General features: G+C 39.8%; 1 protein-coding gene across 22 annotated transcripts in view; it reads right to left on the reverse strand.

The window, feature by feature from the left end:
• The window catches only part of ARPP21 (cAMP regulated phosphoprotein 21), a 151,870-nt gene that overhangs the window by 63,681 nt on the left and 68,996 nt on the right, over positions 1-19,193 (reverse strand). For 11 of the 22 annotated variants that reach the window (XM_032861283.1, XM_032861286.1, XM_032861282.1 and 8 more), the window contains 4 exons: positions 13,412-13,449; positions 11,533-11,592; positions 7,264-7,496; positions 9-239 (listed from right to left, as the gene is read on the reverse strand). In XM_032861283.1, the coding sequence (XP_032717174.1) occupies positions 9-239; positions 7,264-7,496; positions 11,533-11,592; positions 13,412-13,449 (562 nt within the window). The remainder of the gene's footprint in view (positions 1-8; positions 240-7,263; positions 7,497-11,532; positions 11,593-13,411; positions 13,450-19,193) is intronic. The other 11 variants (XM_032861277.1, XM_032861284.1, XM_032861287.1 and 8 more) reach the window with 7 other exon arrangements.

Here is a 19,193-nt window from a genome sequence, read left to right on the forward strand (position 1 = left end):
GAACTAACCTGTGTGCGGATTGAGAAGGATGCTTCCGGGCGGGATGCCTGTCGCAGCTTCGAGGGGAAGGAGGATGTAGCTGGTGCTGGGGGCTGGCTGGCCCCCTGCTCCACTCTCAGGATAGGGCACACAGCTGGGAGAGCCAGCGGCCACGCCCGCAGCCAGGGGCGCACTCTGCAGGGGTGCGTGGGTGCGGGGCAGAGACCCCGAGGAGCCTGTGCTGCTGTTAGACTCGGAGCCTGCCACAGAGAAAAGGATCAGAAAATCATCCAACACAGACAGCTCCGGATCTAAATGCTTAGTTTACATAATCCATCTTTAAAGCATGCAATGAGTGCCGCAGGACTAGAGCAACATTTGGGGCTCACATTTTATTGAGATATCTGCTACATGTTTTTCAGATGTGTCGATTTCCTAGGAAAAGAGAAGTTAAGAATGAGCACTTTCTTTCATCCTCTCACAAGCCCCTAGGGTAGCACATCCGTAAACGGTTCCCTAAAGCTGTGGACTCCATGCCCGGAGACGCCCGTCACCCTGAGTAATTAAAGCCAGAGGGCTGTCTTACTGGAGTTAGGAGAAAATGCCAGGTGGATATTAAAATGATGGCAGTTTAAGAAGGAGTCCTAGAATGTGCTGATCATGCCCTTGGGTCTAAGGAAGATCCATAAAGCTGCATTTTGAAGGGGGATGGCCAGAAATAATCTTTCCCCCTCTAGATGTGAGTAGAAGAACTGGATCACTCCTACGGAGAGTCCTTAAAGTGTGTATGTCACTTAGTGACAAAAATCTCACTAATAAGCCCAAGGGGCAGGCCAAGAAGGGCTTGGCCTTCATGAGAACACCGGATCATCCTTTAGATGGCACAGAAGGGTAAAATCATGGAGAGATTTGTGGACTCTGTGTTTTGCAAATGTGTAGGTAACTGGATTCCAAGGTGGACTCTACCCCAAACGTCTCCCTTCCCCTCCACTGCGATATCCCACATCCATTAGGCACCACCTGCCCTTCACCACAGCCAGAGCCAAGGAGCTCTAGTTCCCTTGACCATCACTGTTCTGGGCACTGATTATTAACCAGAACATTGGAGACAAAATGCACCAAGCCCCATTTCTATATCAGTGAATTCTAACTAGCAGATGATTTGAATGACATCATAGGTTGTGAGAACATAGTACAGGGAATTTAAAAAATTACTTATTAGCCCACAACTATCAATTTATGTCCTTAAAGATGAATTCCTCTGGGTGGTTAAAGGGAAACCTTATATAAGGAAGAGTTAACATTGTTTCAAGATTTTAAAATGTGCCCTTGAGTTAAACTGGAAACCTCTAAAAATAAGTGATAGGCATACAGCATGTAATTGGGGAGAAGAAGGGCCATCAGAGAGTTTGGAGGAGAACATTGTTTTCAAAAGGGAAGGCAGTGATCTTTATTGAGCACTTAGTATGTGTGAGCACCTGGGCACACTGGAATAATAAGTACTATTACTGGCTGTGTAGATAGGGAAGCTAAAGGATAGAGAAGCTCAATGCCTAAAGTCGACTCATAAAGCTAATAATAGAGCAGAGTGTGATCTAGGCACACTGATCTAGCTTTACCTGTGACTCAACACTGCCTCCTAAAAGCAAGCGTATGCATATGTCAGGGACTGCCACCAGTCATTTGGGAATCTTCTCTTCTTTCCCCCACGACTTGATTATTAATAATGATAAGGTTATAGGTTAATTCAGGATGCACCATCTAACTGGTTTCGAATGCTGATGGATTCTGAGTAATGTATGGGGAAAAATAAAGACCCTAAAAGATCTAAAAATGCCAAGAGTAGTTTTGAGAGGGCATCGCTGTCATGGAGCCCGGGACATCACAGCCCCAGAGCAATCCATGGGGTGTGTTTGTGAACTTACCCCATGGGATCTCATGTTACAGTCCAAGTTTGACACTACTGCAGAGGGAACAACAGCAAGGGTAATAAGCAGTAACAAAACCTCCTGCCCCCAGACACTGAAGCTCATACGAAATAGGTTCAGCCCACCTCCAGGCAGAAGGGTAAGACAGCGGGAAAGGGTTGGGGTGAAGGAGACGTGTCCTAAGGAACCTGAGGTGTAGCTGGGGCTGGCAAGAGGAGGGGCTTCAGGAGAGGGGATGGGTGCACACAGCTTCTGTGCTACAAGAAAATCCAGAGTGCTCTTCCTTTTTGGCTTTCAGAAGATGGCTATTAGTTACTGATGTGCAATATCGTGTCCTTCTAGAAACAGGAGAAAAGCAGCACCTTCAACAGGAACAATGAGAGGGTGGGGCAAAGACAATGTAAAGGATTAGAACTGTTCAAAAATTAAAAAAAAAATGAAATTGATATTTGAGAACTTTACTGCTTTGGGTGCTGAGAGTTAGTGTGTCCAGTCTCCTTTTCTCAGGGACTTGAATGCTAACAATGGCAAATATTTAAACAGTATGTCTACATGACAAGCACTGTGCTAATCACTATGTGAATTACCTAGTCTCATTTTCACAGCAACCTCATTTTGAAAATGAGAACTGATCCTCAGAGATGTTAAGTAAATTTCCCGAGCATAATTCATGTGTGGCAGAGTCTGCGTTCAGGACCACGTGGACCATGCCTCACTCCCAGAGTCACTCGAGTGACATATATGTAGAGCCTGGGCCCCAAGCAGGACAGTGCCTAGCTTCTAAGAGATACAGCACAGGAAGTCAATGCTGCCCACAATAAGATGCTCAGAAGTGGAAGCTGGACCCTAAGGGGCAGTCGGCGGAGGGTGTAGGAACAAGACATCAAGGTGACTGATGGGGGACTTTGGTGAACACTCGAGAGAGAGACAGGAAAAAGGAAGAGGGAAAAATGGAGGGGAGATGTTGTATAAAACATCATATGACAAAGTAAAATGGAAAACTGACAGCAGAGAGGAAGGGTGTGGGAAGACACCACTGACTAGCTGTGTTTTCTTCATGAAGTGATTACTTCATCATCTTCTTCTGCTTCTTTTTTAGATTTATTTATTTGAGAGAGAGAGAGAGAGATTGTGGAGAGAAGCAGAGGGAGAGAGAAACTCAAGCAGACTGCGTTGAGCCCAGAGCCCAACGTGGGGCTCAATCTCATGACCCTGAGATCATGATCTGAACTCAAACCAAGAACTGGATGGTTAATCGACTGCACCACACAGACACCCCTGAAATCACTACTTTTTTAGACCTTAGTATCCTCTTTTGTAAAATATAAGTCACCAGAATGGTGAGTAGCTATGAGGATGGTGGCCTTAAACTTCCTCTCAACTTGAACAACCTTTAGACTGGTTTCTTCCAGAGGATCATTCCTCTACCTCTTTTTTCTTAGAGCACTTCTGCTCCTTTATGGTGTCAACCTTTCATTAGCCTAGTAACTCTTTTACATCCCAGGCATGTCTTTGTTGAGGACTCAGGAGTATCTCTTTGAAATGTAATAATCAAGAGAACTAGTGCCCTTGTCTGCCAGTTTCTGTGGGAGGGGAGAAAGAAGATTGACTGTGATAAGCACCAATCAGCAAAGAGGACTTAGTTGGATTCACCAACCACTTGTCTACTTTTCCCCAGTGCTTTTCCAGTAGTTCACGGAGGCCCTTTAAACTCCCCTGCAGTTCCTTAGCTCAGGGTTGAGTTCAGTCTTTCTCCCCTATTGTAATAGTCTTGACCCTTATTGCAATAGTTATGAATAGAATCTTCCTTGTCTGTTTATCTTGTCTGATGCAATTCTTCTTTTATAAGGACCATGAACCATAAGTATTTTTCCCTGAGTTAATAATTCAACAAAATATTTCCAGATCCAGGGGTCAGAAAATTCAATAGAATGACCTAAAGCTTCTGAAATTACAAGGAGAGAGAGAATATCCAGGCTGCATTAGTGCTGTAGTGAAAATAAACACCAAGAAGAGGAAGTGGTAGAGAGATGAGGTGGCTTGCATTGGCTCCAAAAACACTCTGGTTGGAAGGTGGACAAGAAGGTGACCAGAACAAGAACATGCTTGGATCCCAAAAACAAAATACCACACCAGGTAAAATTACTAAAACAAAACATAAGGATATCTTATTTCCCCAGAGCAGTTGTTCTCAAAGCATGGTTTGAAAACAAGCAAACCACGCTGCTTCCTATGCCGCTACTATTGAGAACCCCTGCTCTGGAGATCAAGAGAGGATGGCAGTAAAGCAATGTCTTTTGACCAGGGTGGAAAGAAATAGATGTCATACTCATTTCCCAACCTCATAGCTACCACCAAGAAGCAGCAGAGGTTACGGTACAAGCACTGTTCCTGTCCTTCCATGAGGAGAATGTCAAGACAAAATGATGTCATTTACCTCTGGAGCTGTGCGTTGGACATCTGGTAGGTGACCATCCCTAAGCTCGGTGTCAGGGATATGTCAAGAGAAAGACAGCCCAGGCCTTCAGAGCAAGTCTGAAGAGGCTCAGACTTCAGAAATAAGCTTTTTCCAAAATGTAGGAAAGCATGTTCCCACCTGGAGAAAGTCTCATCATTATCTATTTAAAGCTCAAACCTATGTAATTAGAGGAGGAGAAGAGTAACTTAAATGTCACAACTCCAGGCTTGGTTTCTGAAAGGTCAAAAAAAAAAAAAGTTTGCAATTCCACAGTGAATAATGAGGTAAAAAATTGAAAACTTGTGCTGTTCTGAAGATCCATGACAGCAAAACTGACAGCTTTGCTTCATAAAACCATCTTGGGAAATTGTAAGCTTGTTTTGACATTCTATCTTGATCACCTTTAATTTTTTTTTTTCCTTTCCGTTCCTGCACCTTGACAAGCTTTCAAAAGGAGACACTTAGATTAAAAGGGGAAAAAAATGTCTGAAGCACTTACAATTTCTAATCATTCTTCAAAGAACATGGCATTTTAGCATTCTTGAAGTGTTTTAAATGTTTCCAAAGAGCTTTTCTTCGGAAGTGATTGGGGGGTTGGTGTATGGAGAATGACGATTAATTTAAAAATCTTAAGTGCTCTTTTGGTGTGCTGGAATTTTTAAGTACACCATTTAAGGTCCTTGGTTTCTGCATTTTAAGGAGATTTAAAACTATTTAACCTTTCTTAGTTTACAAGAGCTCAAGTGCACCACAGTGGGTTTTCTTGACTTCAGTTGCTGCAATAGTGGGATAGAAGAGCAATTAATTAGAGTAAGACATCAAGAATTCACCAATTGGTGATACAACAGAAGGCAGAAGGCAGTGTGAGCCCACCTGAATCTTTCCAAGGAGCAGGAAGTGTGTATATATGTAGCAGTGGTTGTGACTAAATGCTATTAATTTTCTGCCTGTGTAGGAAAACACGAGCTAATTTCCTAGAAGCATTTTCAACAACATAATTACGTTAAACCATTAGCATAATGAGTCTAGATTTCACAAAGAGTCCCCCCTCGCGTGAGTGTGAAGCTTGGATAGGAAAGTATTCACAATAAGGACAACCCATGTCTAATCTCTGGTTGGTGTTGGCCATTTGCCATCCCGCTCCCTCCCTGCCCTGTACCCCCAGGTCTGTGAATGCACCCCCAGTGTGTCTGACACCCAGGGCATGTCACTGAATCGCAGCTCTCAACACCCACACTAACTCCAAACTTCTGAGGCAAAATCAAAATCAAACAGAAACATTACAAACTATCACCCCAAAATGAAGCTCATGGAGAACTACTGAATGGTCATCTGCCACCTTCCGGGGATTCTAAGGGATATTTTGATTGAGAACATCTGAAAATAATTTAAAAACAAGGGTGAGGGAGTTGGAGACAGAGGAGCTAGGGATGCAAGACCACGATGGAGAGTTTTTGGACTCATATGAACCCCCAGTATTGATGCCTCCATCAGTCTAAAGTTGTTTCCACGTCATGGTTCTCATTAGCTCTCACCTCCCAAAGACTATCCATGCAAACCTGAACTACTTATCTTGAAAGATCACTATTCACTTAGAAGAAAACACAAGATTAAAAAAAGAGATGCCTGCACCTGGCTACTTGGAACTCTACACCTTCCTGAGGCTCACTTTCCTTATCTGCAAAGCAGGGATGGCAGCATTAAATGGCAGTAATAAAAAGAAACATGAACTTGTGTTTATTGAGGGCTTTTAACTGCCAGGTATTATTCTAATTGCTTTGTGTGTATTAACTCTTTAATTCTTCAAATAACCTTGCAATATTCCCATTTCTCAGAGGAGGAAACCAAGACTGGCAAACAGGTTAGATAACTTGCCCACAATCATATTAACAGCACACCAAAGTAGCAGCCCAAATTATTAACATTATAATTACCTTAGAGTGTGGTTTTAAGAAACTGATCAAAGTCATAAATCAAAAAACAATAGCTAGGTTTGTTAACTAGTTACCATGTGCAGGTGACTTGGTAACCATTTGTATATAAATAATTGAACTTTAACATACAATAGTTTGCTGGGGTGAGGGTGTGGGGGTAGCATCATATTCTATTATAACCTATGTTTCATGGTGTGAAAGCTGAAATGACATGGGGTCACTTATGTCAAGAGGTTTTCAAATGGAGTCAGGAGACCATTAAGGAGATGGGTATTTGACACATCCTCACTTGCAGAACCATGAACTTTTGAACTGGGCCAAACTGCAAATATGGCAAGGACTCAGCTCAAACACCTGCAACCTGCTACAGTTAAGAGAAGGCTTAGCGATAGCCTTTGAAACCAGTTATAGTCAATCAAGGTCAGCATTGTGCCACCAACACCAATCAAAAATCCTTTGTAAACAATGTATACAAGCATACCCTTTTTGCTTTAAAGACCCATGACTTTTTTTTTTTTTAAATGTTCAATTAGCCACTGCATAGTATATCATTAGTTTTTGGTATAGTGTTCAACGATTCATTAGTTATGTATAAAACCCAGTGCTCATCACAACACGTGTCCTCCTTCATATCTGACTTTTACTCCCAAGTGGGACACTATTTGGGTTGCTATCCATATCTGTGTATCCCGAATCACAATGCTTTGATCCTGAATAAATGCTCTTGCTCAATTATTGCCTCCTGACAATTTTAGGTTGACAACAGTTAAGGAAAGTGAAGATTCGAGAGGTTGGTAATTTGAAGAGACAGGGTTGATAATTTCATTGCACCTTCTGACTTCCCAGGTATCCCAGCAATTAATATCATCATCATTAATTTACTGGAAGCCAGAGGGAATAATGACTGTATGGGTTGGGTGGAACCTAGGAAACACAACAGGACATAAACCCATTCAGTACTAACTACCTGCTTTGGACAGCTTCCCGGTACTCCTGGTACTGGATGTGCTGTCACCCCGGGTCAGCACCGTGATGCCCCCAAAACTGGCCGTCTTGGTCATGGTGGGCTTGAGATTGCGGTTGGAGCTATCTGAGTCTGTGCTGCTCCAGGCCCTCTGGTGGTCCGACCACTTGAGCTCATTCTCTGAGCTGCTCTGTCGACTCCCGGATGTTCTCCCCGAGCCATCCCTGTTGCCCCTGGAGCACAGCCATAGGAAAGATGCACAGGGACAGTATTACATTCCACGAGTGGTGTGGACACAGAATGGAACCTTTCTCAGAAGAGCCGTCTACACAAGACCCTTCTTGTAACCCTTTCCGTTAAGCCTGTTGCCTCACAAACAGTGTCACAGATAGCTCGTTGATGGGCAGATGGATAACATACCACACATAATGTGCATGTTTACAAACAGAAAAACCAAACCTAGAAATGTCACACTACCCCTCTGCCAGTGAAGGAGAAACAAGTAGGAAAAACATGGCATAAAATACAGTTGTTAACTTCTCTTGTGGAGGAGAAAAGAGAATAGACTCTCCCAGCCCAAGTCAACAGTGAGTCGAGGTTTGGGAACCATTATGATCTTGAATGATTCTGAAGTGATTCCCACTGAAGACAGGTTTTGTCTGTCCCTTTAGCATTAAATAACGGACCATGGGAAAACGCACAAAGAGGCAGCAAAACCATTTATTATTTTCTAACTTGATGAGATGTCTATCTGAATCCATTAAGGTTTTGACAGCAAAGAAACCACAGAAATTACTCTTTTGACCTAGGGTGAGAGTTTTGCCTGGTGAGTTTAACCTTCATGGGCAGAGGAAAGCGTCTTTTAGTGCTTTTCACATAGAAAAACTTGTGATAATAACAATACCAGTGTAAACACTACACTGACATGAAACTTTCCAAGGGGATCAATGGAAATAAGAAAACTCCATAGGTGAAAGAACATGTTGGTTCTAAATCCAAATTGAAAAAGTGAATGTATGGGAAGAGATCCAATAGGCAGACGTGATTTCTGAAGACTCCAGAATATCTCTAAGTAGGACACAAAATCACATGTGTTTTATAAAGAAAGTTGATGAAATTTGCATTTTCATTGGTTTCCAATCTGCTTAAAGAGGAACTTAGTGAATATTTTCAAAGCTTTTCCTGCAAGTTGGAAATAAGACATGATTAAAATACTTAAGATTCTCATGGATTATCAGTAAGTAAAGGGGATGTAAATAGTTGGCAATAGATACAACCCCTAATTTCATTATCACAAAGCAATGTGACATGTTCAAGTGCTGATCCTAATCTCACAGATGTGGTCAGTGGCTTTGTTAATAGATATTCTTCTAAAGACAATGATAGGACCGCAAAGATGTGAGGAGTGTGTGCATCTGATTGAAACTCACCAACCAAACTGTGCAGAAGGCACACAAAATTTTTTGCGTTTGTTTCCATTTTACCTAATAAACTTCTCTTTTGTTCTATGAGAACTTGAGAAGCTAAACAGATTCAAGAGATAATAAAAATGAAATGGCTCCTCTGTGATAGGAACTTTGTAAAAATGAAGGGTGGACAGAAAACTCACAAAACAAAAAGCACTCAGCGCCCTGCTGTCTTGCATCAATGTTTTTTTATTTGTTTGTTTGTTTTTGCTTTTTACATTTCTCTCTGTTAGCACCTCAGGGATGGCTAGGATTAGAAGGAGGATCTAAAAAAAAGATCAGATTGTGAGTAGAAAGTATCACACACTCACCAATGGTCAGGTAGCTTGAGTTCTTAAAACCCTTTGAAATTCAAGAAAGCCAGAGGAGATGGGGTGGATGGGAAAAAAACAGCTTCTTTGAGGGTGCTCCTGCTCCATTCTTGATTGTTTTCCTTTCAAGTTCCAAATTCAACTTTATTCACATTTAATTCTGATTAATTTGACCTGTCTTTGCCAAAGCCTGGCAAAATCATTATTTAGCAACTGTGAATGCACCAGGGATGTGACAATAGTCTCACTTGGAACTAATCTGGAATACTGCATATAGGAAAAAATTTAGGGTAGTCCTTAACCTTGATATACAGGATGCCTCAGAAGGAAGCGCTCCATATGTGGGTGATGATCATGAGCTCTGCTTGGGTTTCCCTCTCCCTAGCACCTCCATAAAAGGAAAGGCCAGTGTCGCTGAGCCCATCTGCAAAGGAGTGTCTGCCACTTTTCCTAGGTGCAAACTAGTGTCTTGGAGTTTGCAGGCTTCACTCTGGGATTGGGTAACTCCTCTAGACTTGTGCCACACCCTTGGCCAATAAGGTAATCTAAGGTTTCCTTAACATCTTCTACCTCTACTCTCTACCATTTTAAATCAACATCCCAAAGTCAAGAGCTGTCAAAATCCCCAAAAGAGGGAACTTAAGTCACTGCTTTAGTCTTAGCATTAGTGAGATTCATAATAATGCATCTAATACTGATTTATGGATCTCTATTTATACACTGAAACAATATTTTATAACTCTAGCTAGTGATTAGTTACCTTAGCACTGGCAAAGTGAGGTCCAGAATCGAATTTCATATCTATTTGGGTGGAGAATCATAGACCTCATAGACAAACATAACCACAAGTGCCTTCCTGTCCATCCTAAGCCCAATCTTGGTCCCTTCCTACTGGAATCCAGGAAGACAATGGAAATGAGGTGTTTGGTCATCAAGAGGAGTTGGTCCTTGTGTATATAATGAGAATTTGATTCCAGAATAGTCATAAAGCACATACTTTAGGGTCTGTTTCAGTGCTGATTAATATAACAAACAACATTTATTTTCCTTCATGTCTGCACTTTTTTTTTTTTTTGCCAAGTTATATATGATGTATACTTTGAGTTGCTTTAAGTATTGTATGGATGTCCTTTGTGCTAAGTCATCTTCCTGAGTTTCTGTGCCTGATGACTTGGTGGGTGATGGCACTCATATTTGGAGTGACTGATCTGAGCAGATCCTAGCTCTGGCTAGGGACCAGATTTGGGGCTATGTAAAACTGATTGGCCTAAAGGGGAAGAACCCACATTTTATACATTTATTGGCTTAAACAAACCAGATTATGGTGTGAGTACATGAGTACTGGTAAATTCTTCTTGTTCTTTTCTCAATTTTTCAAGGGGACAATGCAGAGTTACTTTTTTAATGCAAAGTGTGATAATAAATGGTCTATCGATACAAGGGGAAAGCATTAGACTATGTAATTCAACCTAGAAAAGTGAAAGATATTTTTAAAAAAGCCTTTTTAGTTCTGCCAAAGTGTAAAGGGAACAAATTAATCCAACTGTTCTAATTATGAGGTCTTAAGTTCACATTTACTACAAAAAGATACTTTCTGAGCAACAATCCATTTACTTTCCTTGGTCTTTTCTTAATTCTAGGTGGGTAAAATGTTTTGTTTGTTTGTAAATGAGTAAGTTTTCTCTCTCCTACAACAGAGATGAATCCTAATATTCATAAAAGCAATAACATATTAAATATATCCATTACATATTGAGTACCTTTATAGTGCTGTGTATCCTTTTTGCCCTATAATGAATATTAGAGGTATATTTAATAGGGTAGTGACATGGTTATGGTCCCTCTGCTTTCAAGGATCTTCCAGCTTAGTATGGAACTTAAAATATACAATATTAATATATAATAAACACATATATATCCATTCCCCTTATCTTATACAGATCTTGATTTAAGTAATTCATTATAATTGGAAGCAATTGGCCTATAGGGGCCTGTACCTTCCCTTTGAAATAAAATCTATGCTTGAAAAACATAATTGAAGTATTATGATGGCCAGTAGTGGCTAAAAAAGTCAACTACTCAAATACAGTTATCATTGGTGTCTTTTCCAATATCAGTCATGTATATATAATTGCAAACTATTAGAGGAATTTTAACTTGATGTAATTCACCAAAGTTGACTTGGGAATGTTAAATCAGTATGCTGTCAAAGTTAACCTTTGAGGAGAAAACAAAAATAAAAGCAAAAAAACCTACCCAAAACAGAAAATCAGAGGAGGAACCTGAAAGGATTATGTACCAAGCAGTAATTCCCTGGTCCCATATCTCACATTATCTAACATGGCTTCAGCACCAACTCTGTAACCAGCTTTACAGATATAACCAAACATATTTATTTCATGAACAGATATTTTACACTAGTACACTTATATTTAACATTGATTCTGCCACGTAATCTGAAAACACAGTTTTAAAAAGTAAACCATACCAACCGAAAGAGCTGTCTTTTCTTATAGGTCTCATTGCATATGTTACTGTCTTCCAAGAGCCTACTGGAAATGAAAAACATGGTTTTTATGATATAAAACCTAATGACATTAAATGCCCTATGCTAAATGGATGTGTACTCTTCTGCAACAGTACCACTCTTGCAAATCAACCCCGTGTACTATGTTTTATGTCCGTGATGTTGCATTTTGCAATAATAAATGAATGACAGCATTATTTTTCCCCTATCCTAGGATTAAGGCACTGATACTAGATAAAAAGGAAAGGAAGAAGAAATAGAATGAATGGAAGAGGAGAAGAAGATAAATCATTTAATAGACAATTAATTAAATATATTAGCTGTGATTTTCTTTCCTTTGGGCAATATTAAAGTTATCTCTTTTGCAGGGAGGGGCAGAATGAAATATTGACATTCCAGAAACAGGTATCCAAGAAATGTATTTATTTTTAATGGGAATCTATTCAGTTAGATTTTTGCTTTTTGGAAATATCAGGACTTGTTCATATATGCAATGCAGTTTATCACCAATTATGGTAAATATGAATATAATTCAATTTGAATCTAAGGGACACTTAAAGTGCAATAGCAGTCTTTTTCATGCAAAATCCAAGTAAATGAATAGAATTTGGGCATAAGGCAGGGGAAAATTATTGACTGGATGTCTAGGGAATAAGGCTTCCTACTAAACTGAATTATAAACACTCACTTCATCTTTTTAGTTAGAATATAGATCTTTGGATCTATTATCCCTAGGATGTTAGTGCTCATGGATTCTTAAACTGTAAATAGGGAATATTCACTAAAATCTGTGTGGATTTTTGAGGATGTTTTTGAATGTCTTCTTTAGACACATTTTCTACTTTCATCTATTCTTCTAGAACAGGCTGTTCAGTGAGAGGGTTAGCTACTCAAAGATTTCTAACTGCTAATATTAAAGATAGCTTCCCCCCCCCCAATCATCTCTAATTCCTGGTTAAAATTTTCTTTAAGTACTGGAATTTAATCAAACAGCCTCCATTTTAATCAGTTTTACAGGGGCACCCATTAAGCCGACACCTGAAATAAGGTTAAGCACCACTTTCTGAAGGGATACCATATTTCCATTCCAACTTGCCCACTCTGATGCACCTTAAATGTGATTAATACAGCTAATGTAGAATTCTTTAATTCCTCTTGAAAAACTGCAATTAAATCAAGGGAGCATTTGAATATCTATGTCAGTTTAGAACTATTTCTTTAAGGTATATGTTAAATTTGAAAACCTTTGGCTCATACACTCAAGACTTTGTATAAGTTGTATAACCCATTCATCACACAACAACTACCCCCCTACTAACTCCCAAGTTAGTAAATTTAGATCAGTTTGGATAGATCTCCAAGTTAGACTAATGGGTTGTTTAGAGTGAGAAACTTAAAACAACGTTATTCCAATTATTGTTTGCATAGCTATATAAAATTGTGGGGCACAAGAAGTGGCTAATGATACCCAATATAAAAATACTATGAACAGCCTCATCCATAAGCCAATGAAATTGCAAGTTCATTTATGCTTTGTAATGCCTGGTAAAGGTAGCAGGAATTAGACCTCTGGATGGGCCAGAAGTCAAAACTTTTAATAAGGAAAATGTACAAAAATTATGTTTGGAAGTAACAGAGAAGTATTTCCCCAAATTAAATAGTTTTTAGGCATGCTAAATAACACATATGTGTATGGATATAAGTGTGTGCACATAGATATATGTATTTATTTATACATATATTCAAGCACACACTTATATATGGGATATATACCTATGAGTATACAGGACACACATGACAGACTTTGTTCCTCTACAGACATGAAAAAGCAAATTGCATTTTACCTGTTATCCACAAAAAGGCATTCCTGGGAGCAAACTGACTGAAAAATAAAAAAAAGGCATTGTATCAGATGTTCTGGATGTGCTGAGGGATCCCAAATCCTTGCCTGCTTTTAAAACTACTTTTCCCCTCCAAGAGGAAAAGAATTAAGAAAAAAATTCACTAAGTTTTGAAAAATGGAAATAAAAAGGGGAAAAAAATGGTTAGAGTTAGACGTGTACACCATTCTCTTTCTCTTTCAGCACACAAGTTCTTTTCCAGCAGGACATCTCCAGGTTACAGCTAGATTTAGCCCGTTCAGCATCAAGGTCAGAAGGAGAGAGACGGGAATGAAACTGTCTGAGAATCAGAGAAGTGTGTGACCATCGGATCCTGAGCTAGCTGTTTCTTCTAGAGCTGCAGAGATACAGTTCCCAACAACAGCCAGAGGACTGGTTCAAATCAAGGCAGAGCATGTGCTCTTAGCATGATCCACCTAAGGACGGGAGAGTCATAGAACCACAACCCTACAGTTATTACCTGGCAATGATAGACTCTCTTTACATAAACAGATTGACTGCAAGACTCTTAAAATTAAAGAGATGCCATCAATCAATTTGCAGAGGGAGGGCACACAGAAGTCAAGTGAGAACAAAATGAAGCTAATCAGAAAAAAAAGTAAAACCTATCTAATGTTTTGTTTTGTTTTTTCACACAGAAAAACAATGACTCTTCTTAGCTTCCATTCCCCTAGCTATTAATTCCCCACTATCCTGTGTTTAGAACACATGTAGGGAAGAGAAAATTCCATTACTGGGGAAAGGCAAATCAAATTAAGTTTTAACAAGGAGAAAAAGAGATGTCTAAACAAAATATGGTGAGATGGCCCTCTAACATAGTGACTGTGTTTGGGAATTAACAAAAACCATTTTCAAAGTACTGAGTTTCTAACCATAAATATACATGCCATATTATATGTGTAGATTTTGTAAATGATAAATAAATGACCTACTAAATGGTAAATTGAGACCTAACAGGTCCATTTTAAGAGAAAATAAAACCAAAGTAAATAAGGACCTTTCAATATTGAATTTTTAAAAGATTAGCTAATGTAACCATTACCCAGAGAGGCAAGCAGGATATTGGTTTCTCCATACATTTTGTTGGAGAAATCATTTCCTTCCACTAAACCAAAGGGTTAGCTTTGGGCATAATGTGTTTTCCTTAGTGATCTGAACGTTTCAGAGGGCATCTCTAGAACCATTTCTATTTTAACCTTTGTGCATTTAATATGCATCCTGAGTATTAAGTGGACAAACATCTTATTTAACAACAGTAACAACAAAAAGCCAATTAAGAAACACCCTTTTCAGGAAGTATCTTCTTTTGACATTTGTATTTATAAATAATACACTTTATGTACCACTGATATTATTCCTGTGAAGACATCTTTATAGTAAGTGAAATATCCCACTATCTTCATTTCCTTTAGTTTGGTTTTACTCTTGGTTTGAGTCAAGCCATGGAATTAATTGTCTCAGGTGTATGTTATGAGCTTGATACTTTGTTACTGCTCAGCTCTTGTAGGTGGAAAGAAGTCAATTATGCTTATAATGTTCTGGCTGGGTTGTGGAATTACTGAAACTCTACTACTTGTTTGGAAGAGTTGATCAAAGACTGACCTCTTCAGACTCATTAATCCAATAGTATTTTGGGGAAAGCTAAGCTGCCATAACTCTCTGAATGAAAAATAAGGGACCTGCAAGTCAAAGATAACTTTCCCAAAAACATATCTCAAGAGTATTTTTCAATTTTTGTGCAAAGGTCCTAAAGATTTATCTCATGATCCTTCCAACACAGTTTCATAAATAAGGCAGATATGGTTATGGGTTATGATTCAGTAGTTGATGAAAATAAACTTTAAAGAAGTTATTAATATAACTTGCAAATTTTAATAGCAGTGAAAGATAAAAGTGTCACAATAATTAAGTGCAGTATTCAAAGCTGTCAGGTATATGCATTCTCAGATATAAAGGACTTTTTTTTTTCTTTCTTTTAAGGAGAAAATGGTTTTGCCTAATGGGTTACAGAATTCTCTCCCACACCCCACCCCCAATCCAGGTGACATCACATGCCCCTCTCAAGGGTTGTCACGGAAGATGGATCCCAGTGCATGCTGGGGAGACCACGGATGAACTCCTCCCAGAATCCCTATTTACACATAAATATCTTTCAGAAACCATCCTCCAGGCAAAACATGTCTTTCTCAAATATATTGCTTGAGCAACGTAACCTTGCCAAAGCCAGCAACATTGCATTGAATTAATCATAAAATAAGCCAAAATTCTTGCTAAAGGAAACAAGAGTTATAGTTCAAATATTTCTGACTACAAAAATACACTCATTTTTTATTTGAGAACTAAATTGTTGTGTGCCTTGACTTAATGACAACTTCATTCTCAAATAATAAATGTGCCTTATCTCAGGCTACTGTATTGAGATTATTTTTCTAGAAAATCCCCCCAAATCTGCATATTTTGATTGTGGACCTAAGTAAAAAACCACACATGCACACGCACACACACACACATACCTTACACACCAAGATATGTAAGTAAAATATCCAAGAGCACCACTAATTTTAAAATAAATTTTGATTTTGCTGATATGTAAGTACTGGGAATTATTTCTCTTTAACTATTGTAACTTCAAGTATAATAATAAAAAAAAAAAACCCTCTACATAAATATGTCACTATTTGAACCTTTTTGAATGACTCCACTCCTTAAATAATAATTGGCAAGGGAAGCTGCTTTTACTACCTCGGTTTTTAAATTACGAAGACACTAAATTAAAGGCCAGCTAAAAAAGACATTAGATGCCTGTAACTTAGTTTCCTTATGCTGGATTCTTTGCATCAGTTTTATAATTGACTTACTATACTTGATTTCTTACTGTATGTACCTCAACAATGTGGGAAGTCCTATTGGTCATTTGGGAATCTGGAATTGTACAGATGAAGAATCCCTAAAGTGTTTTCTCTTTATGTGAGTGGAAAGCAAGGTGTGCTGTTCTATGTACTCAAGGAAGTTCACATTGCTATGTTATGTCCCTGCATTTGCATTAATAGAAGATTCAGTAATATCCTGCTAACACATCATGGCCCCCAATGATTCCTCCCTCTCAGTATCCACAACCAAGGTGTTTTGTAGTACCTCCCCCAGTGTACTCCGTGTGTCCAAACGAACACAGAAGGAGGGAAGGTATGTCAGCTCCAAGATGAGGTTACAAAAGCCTGTAGCTTCCATCTTGGGCTCTCTTCCTTTCTCTTGGGTCACTTGCTCTGGGAAAGCTAGTTGCCAGGTGACAAAGATGCTTAGGAGCCTTGAGAGAGGCCCACATAGTGGGAACTGAGATCTCCCACAGCCTGCTAGGAACCGAGGCCTGCCAAAACCCATGCAGGTGAGTTTGGAAGCAGACAACCGCTCTACTGAAACTTCAGACAACCGAAGCCCCAGCTGATGGCTTGACCGTAACCTCAGGAAAGACTGTGAGCCAGAACTGGCCAGCTAAGCCACCCTCCGCTTCCTGATCCCCAGAAACTGTGAGGTAACAAGCATTTTGTGTATCTGTCTTAAGTTGTCAAATCTGGAGATCCGGAATTAATAACAAAACCCAGGGAACACCAGCCTAATGACTGCATTGTTCCTGCAGAGCGGCAGTGCTCTGGACTGGACATCTTTTTTCCCCTCTGAGAATGTGGCTTTTAGCCTTGTAAAAGCGACAAAAACTTGTAAAACTATGATAAAAAATCAAGATCTTTACCTTAAAAAATGTACCTACACTCATGTACATAATATTTTGTAGATGATGTTGAGGAATTTGTTTAATCTCTGAAGACTTTCGATGAGTGTACTCTGGGTACAGGATGCCAATTAAAAAAACCCAGCCCCAGGAGATCAGGGGGAAAAGTAGGGCCAGAAACAGGCAGGTGTCTCACTTGAATTAATAACCCCAGAAGTGTTGGCCCCCAAAGAGCTCATCACAGCAGCTCACACTATTCTACTCCTACAGGGGAAAGAAGCCGCAGCCTTCCGAAGAAGGTTGCCAAATGATGCCATCAATTGGAAAGGCCATGATAATAGCTTGGCATTTAAGCTTTCCCACGCTTCAGTCTGCTTTTTCTTTTTCTTTTCTTTTTTTTTTTTTAAGTAAGCTCCACACCCAGCATGGAACTGCATTAAGGGCTCAAATTCAGGGCCCTGAGATCAAGACCTGAGTTGAGATCAAGAGCCAAACGCTCAACCAACTGAGCCACCCAGGCACCCCTCGTCTGCTTTCGCTGTCTTAAAAAATGTTAATTCAGCAGTTAGCTATGGATGCTTGAAACAGCAACCTGCCTCTAATCTTTATTCTGGGACCCAGGTTCCTTGCTATTGTTCTCCTTAATAGGGCTGTCAGGAAATGCGATGTGTACAGGGAGTCATGCTGACTCCTCCTTGTCTGGGATGACCTCTCTGTGCACATGAAGGGCGGGAGCAGCACAGGAAGCCTCCTCCTCACAGGCAAGCATCAAAGATGCTTTTCCTGCCATCTAGTCCTTGAGTGTCTGAAAATGTGGCCCTGCTTTGCGGGCGGGGTGGGGGAGAGGAAGCATAATGTTTGTCTATTATCTAAGTGATTAGTATTTGCTTTTCAACACAACTCATTTATATATTTTATAACTTGCCAGAATGAAAATCAGAGGGAAATTGTGTGTGTGTATGTGTGTTGGTAAGGCAGGGGGAGGGATAGATGGGAAGAGAGAAAGAAAGAAAAAGCATAACAAATAAACTGACCTTCAGAAAACTCTCTCCCATGAAGCTCATCGGACAGTAACATGCTGTCTCCCAGTCCACTCAGGACACCCCTAAACTATCATGGTACAACAGAGCCTCTCTTTACTTCATCCTTTTATCCAGGAAACACAATTAAAGCCTACCAGGTGTCAGACTATGCTTTGCACCACCAATAACTCTGACCATAAGAAAAGCCTAAGTAGCCCACACATCCATAGGATTTTCTAGAACTGCATGTGGACAGTATCCTTCAACAGCTTCCTCTCTCAGACTCTGCCAACTCCAGAGCTCTGAGCCAGATCCTTCAATCATTAAAGTTCTATTTCATTGTATCCAAGAAAGGCAACAAGAATCTAGAAGAGATAACAGAAACCTGTATCAACATGAAAGAAACGCACTGTTGGTGGAATTTTAATTTCCTCTGCAGCTTTATACTGAAGGATCCCTCAGGAGCTGGAGGACCTGGGAAACTGTCTTGGGCCTGAAATCTCCAAGGTCAGAAGGCCTCGTCCATGCTAAGCAGTGGAGTCTAGGTCTCTAGTCTGGCCTGGGAATGGCTTCCAGACCAAATCACGATGGGAGGTAGGACGCCTACCTAACCCAGCAAAGCCACAGAGGATCTGCACAAAGGAGCTCCCACCTCTACTTTTGCAGAGGGAAGGCTGCCAAATGATTGCATGGAATGGAGAAGCTGTGCACTGGCTTGCCCTTTTCACTTTCTTGCATTTAAATTCAGCCATTTTAAATCACTTTTTCATTCTTATTTAGTTTAATAGTATTTTATTTTGGACACAGTGGGTAAGAGGACAGAAAAATCCCCCACCACATTTCCTTCGCTGGGATTTGAACAAAAGAAATCATTTCATGATTATCTCCTTGTGATAAACTGCTCACAGACCTAATTTGATCTGAAGCTGAGGGGGAAGATGAGTATTATCATTTAACTTTGATATAATAAAATGCTTGT

The sequence above is a fragment of the Lontra canadensis genome, unplaced genomic scaffold (assembly GCF_010015895.1).
Source record: "Lontra canadensis isolate GAN:19392208 unplaced genomic scaffold, GSC_riverotter_1.0 scaffold20, whole genome shotgun sequence".
NCBI classification, from domain to species: Eukaryota; Metazoa; Chordata; class Mammalia; order Carnivora; family Mustelidae; genus Lontra; species Lontra canadensis.